This window comes from Penaeus vannamei, chromosome 42 (assembly GCF_042767895.1).
Source record: "Penaeus vannamei isolate JL-2024 chromosome 42, ASM4276789v1, whole genome shotgun sequence".
NCBI lineage: Eukaryota > Metazoa > Arthropoda > Malacostraca > Decapoda > Penaeidae > Penaeus > Penaeus vannamei.
Window position 1 is genome coordinate 16,465,302 of NC_091590.1, and position 2,955 is coordinate 16,468,256.

Below are 2,955 nucleotides of genomic sequence, written 5' to 3' on the forward strand. Positions count from 1 at the left end.
TGCCTTCGATCCTGCGCGCTGCCAGTGGATGGTCACCCCAGCTATTCCTTGTACACAGGGGGTAATTTAAAAGCAAATAAACAGATAGTATGTCACAGATAAGAATATCCATTGTGGAGAGTGGAATTAAAACTAAATTATTATAAATTGCTATATATGTGTCTATATTAACATTTACATCTATCTTTTCACAAACTCTCTCTCAAGCACACACACACATATATATGTATGTATATACATATACTTATATCTACATCTGTATTTATTTATTTATTTAGCTAACGATCTAGATACATAAGGATGTGCATACTCATATTCACATCTTTCATACAGTATATATGTGTATATACATAGATATATGTATATATTTATTTTCTCTCTCTCCCGAGAGTAAACAAAGAGATGAATCAATGGGGTAAATGCTTGAAAATTTTATTTTCAGACAAGAGACACACGTATAAGAATAGATCAATAAATATCTGGATAAATAGATACCAAATAATAATAGATTTCTTCCTCTCATTCCCTGTACCGAGGTCGCCCTTCGCCCTCTCCTTTCCCTCGGGATTTACAGGAAGTTGTCGAGGCCTTCGCCCCCGAGTCCCAGCTGTTCCTCGGGGTTGAAGTAGTTGAAGACGCTGAAGGGGCAGCGGACGGCGTAGGTCTCGCAGGCGGAGGAGGAAGGAAGTCCCTCCTGCTGCCCCTCCCACTGCGCCTCCCGGTACTCCTGCAGGAGCTCGTTCTTGCCCTCGCGCGGCCTGAGGAAAGGGGGAGAAAGCAGAGGAAACTTTGGACGAATTCTTCCATTGTATGCGATGTAACAGCTAGATAACTGAATGAAATATTGTGCATATTTTCATATAAATAAAACAACAGGCATAAACAAGAATAGCATTAAAACAACCTTCCTCAAAAACAAATAAATGAATTAATAAATGGATAAGTAACAAGTGAATAAATAAATAAATAAACAATAAATGGGAAAAAATTAAACGGGAGCGAGTATATAAGCAAATAAATAATCCGTAAAAAGAAGAAGAAGGAGAAACGGAAATGAAACGGGATCGAGTAAATAAGTAAATAGATAATGCATAAAAAGAAAGAAGAAGAAGAAGAAGAAGAGATGGAAATGAGCCTGAGCGAGTAAATAAGTAAATCAATAATGCAAGAAGAAGAAGAAAAAAACGGAAATGAAACGGGAGCGAGTAAATAAGCAAATAAACAATGCATAAAAAGAAGAAGAAGAAGAGAACTGAAATGAGCCCGTCGATCAAGTCGGGGCGAGACTAACGTGAAGAGCGTGGTGATGACCTCGCCCGCGATGGTCCACTCCCTGATGGGGAAGCGCTGCATCTCGCACACAAAGCGCAGGAGGCAGCTCCGCCCGTCCAACCCCGTCGAGGTCGAGATCCGGTCCTCCAGAGAGCGGTAGATGCCCGCCTGGTCGTCGCTGAAGCTCCTTGGGGGTCGGGGAGGGGGGAGGGAGAGCGAGGGAGGGTTAGTCTATCTGCCTGTCTGTCTGTTTATCTTTCTAGCTATCTATCCTAGCGAGTTTCCTACCTACCTAATCCATTTAACAATATATCCATGTATTTGAATATACATTCATTAATCTGTCTATCACATATGTACTTCAACGTATCTATCCACCTATCTACCTATCCATCCATCCATCAATCAAGCTCTACCTTCTATTCCCACCACCCCATCCCCCATTCCCCCACCCCTTCCCCCTCCCTCACCCCATCCCTCATCCCCCACCCGTCCCTCATCCCCTCACCCCATCCCCCATTCCCAACCCATTTCCTCATTCCCCAAACCCCACCCACACCCATCCCCCCCAAACCTACCTCCCTAAGCCGTACTCCTCCTTGAGCGCGTCCAGCAGGATGGTGACCGAGAACGCCAGGATGGACACCTTCCGGATGGTCGGGGTGCCGTCCATGTCTGCGTCGGAGAGGATGGGCGTGTTGACGCTGTTCCGGATGGTCAGCGACGGCCTGCTGAAGGAGACGGTGCCGACGGACATCCTGGGGGAGGGAGAAGGATGCGGAGCGGGGTTAGGTTGTTGCTGGTGGTGGGGGCGTGGTGTAGGGAGTGGTGGTGGTGGTGGTGGTGGTGGGGGCGTAGTGTTGGGAATGGTGGTGTGTGGTGAAGGTGGTAGTGTTTTTTCTGCTGTTGCTTCTGTTGTCATTATCATCATTAAAATTATCCTTCCAGCATCATTATCATGAAAATCATCGCCTCATTATCGTCATGAAAGCATCATCATAATCATTATTGTCCAAATCATTTCCATTAGTGTCACTAACATTATTCTAGATGTTATTAATATCATTATCTGCACAACATGAATAAGATATATTTTACGAATACGGAACACATAGAATCGGAAGAAAAACAGATGGATTTACAGAAAATCGAAGCGACAGAATGCACTCAACTTACGTGTCTCGGGTTCAAGTCGCCAGTCTGTCGAAAAACGAAAAAAAACAACAAGAGATCAGAGATGCGCTCGTGCGAGAACCTCTTCCACCGACGTTTGTAAATCTTCTGCCTCTTCTTGGTCATCATCTTCCTCTTCATTTCCTCCTTCCCCCCTTTCCCTCCCTCCTCCATTCATCCCCCTGCTACCCCCTCCCCCTCCTGTCCCTCCTCAATAGGCCTCTGCTTCCCTCGAGTCTCCGCCCACCTCTTTGCTTCGGTCCCTCCCACCTCCTCGTGTGACTCCGCCCCCAAAGTCACCGTTCATGACGTTATGTATGCCCGTTTCGGTCATAAATATTCTTCTCTCTTTACGGGATTTATCTTACCCGGAAGTACTCTTACACCCCCCCCCCTTTCCGTCTCCTCTGCCTCTCCCCTCTCACCGTCTGTGTCCCTTCCCCTCCCCCCCTGCCTTCCCCCTACCCACTTTCTCTCCGATCTCCTCCCCTTTGTCCTTCCCCCCTTCCT

General features: G+C 46.3%; 1 protein-coding gene across 1 annotated transcript; it reads right to left on the reverse strand.

Annotated features, from left to right (window-relative positions):
• Positions 1–430: 430 nt before the first annotated feature.
• LOC113819691 (uncharacterized) lies at positions 431–2,535 on the reverse strand. The gene is made up of 4 exons (XM_027371887.1): positions 2,449–2,535; positions 1,851–2,030; positions 1,292–1,459; positions 431–758 (listed from the first exon to the last, which is right to left on the reverse strand). The coding sequence occupies exons 2-4, from the start codon at positions 2,027–2,029 to the stop codon at positions 569–571; spliced, it is 537 nt and encodes a 178-aa protein (XP_027227688.1). The 5' UTR covers position 2,030; positions 2,449–2,535; the 3' UTR covers positions 431–568.
• Positions 2,536–2,955: the final 420 nt, after the last annotated feature.

Coding starts and splice junctions, on each gene's coding strand:
- LOC113819691 (XM_027371887.1), bottom strand. CDS start 2,029: ATGTCCGTCGGCACCGTCTCCTTCAGCAGGCCGTCGCTGACCATCCGG. Junction 1,460..1,850: donor GAGGAGTACGGCTTAGGGAG/GTAGGTTTGGGG, acceptor CCGACCCCCAAG/GAGCTTCAGCGACGACCAGG. Junction 759..1,291: donor GTCATCACCACGCTCTTCAC/GTTAGTCTCGCC, acceptor CCCTTTCCTCAG/GCCGCGCGAGGGCAAGAACG.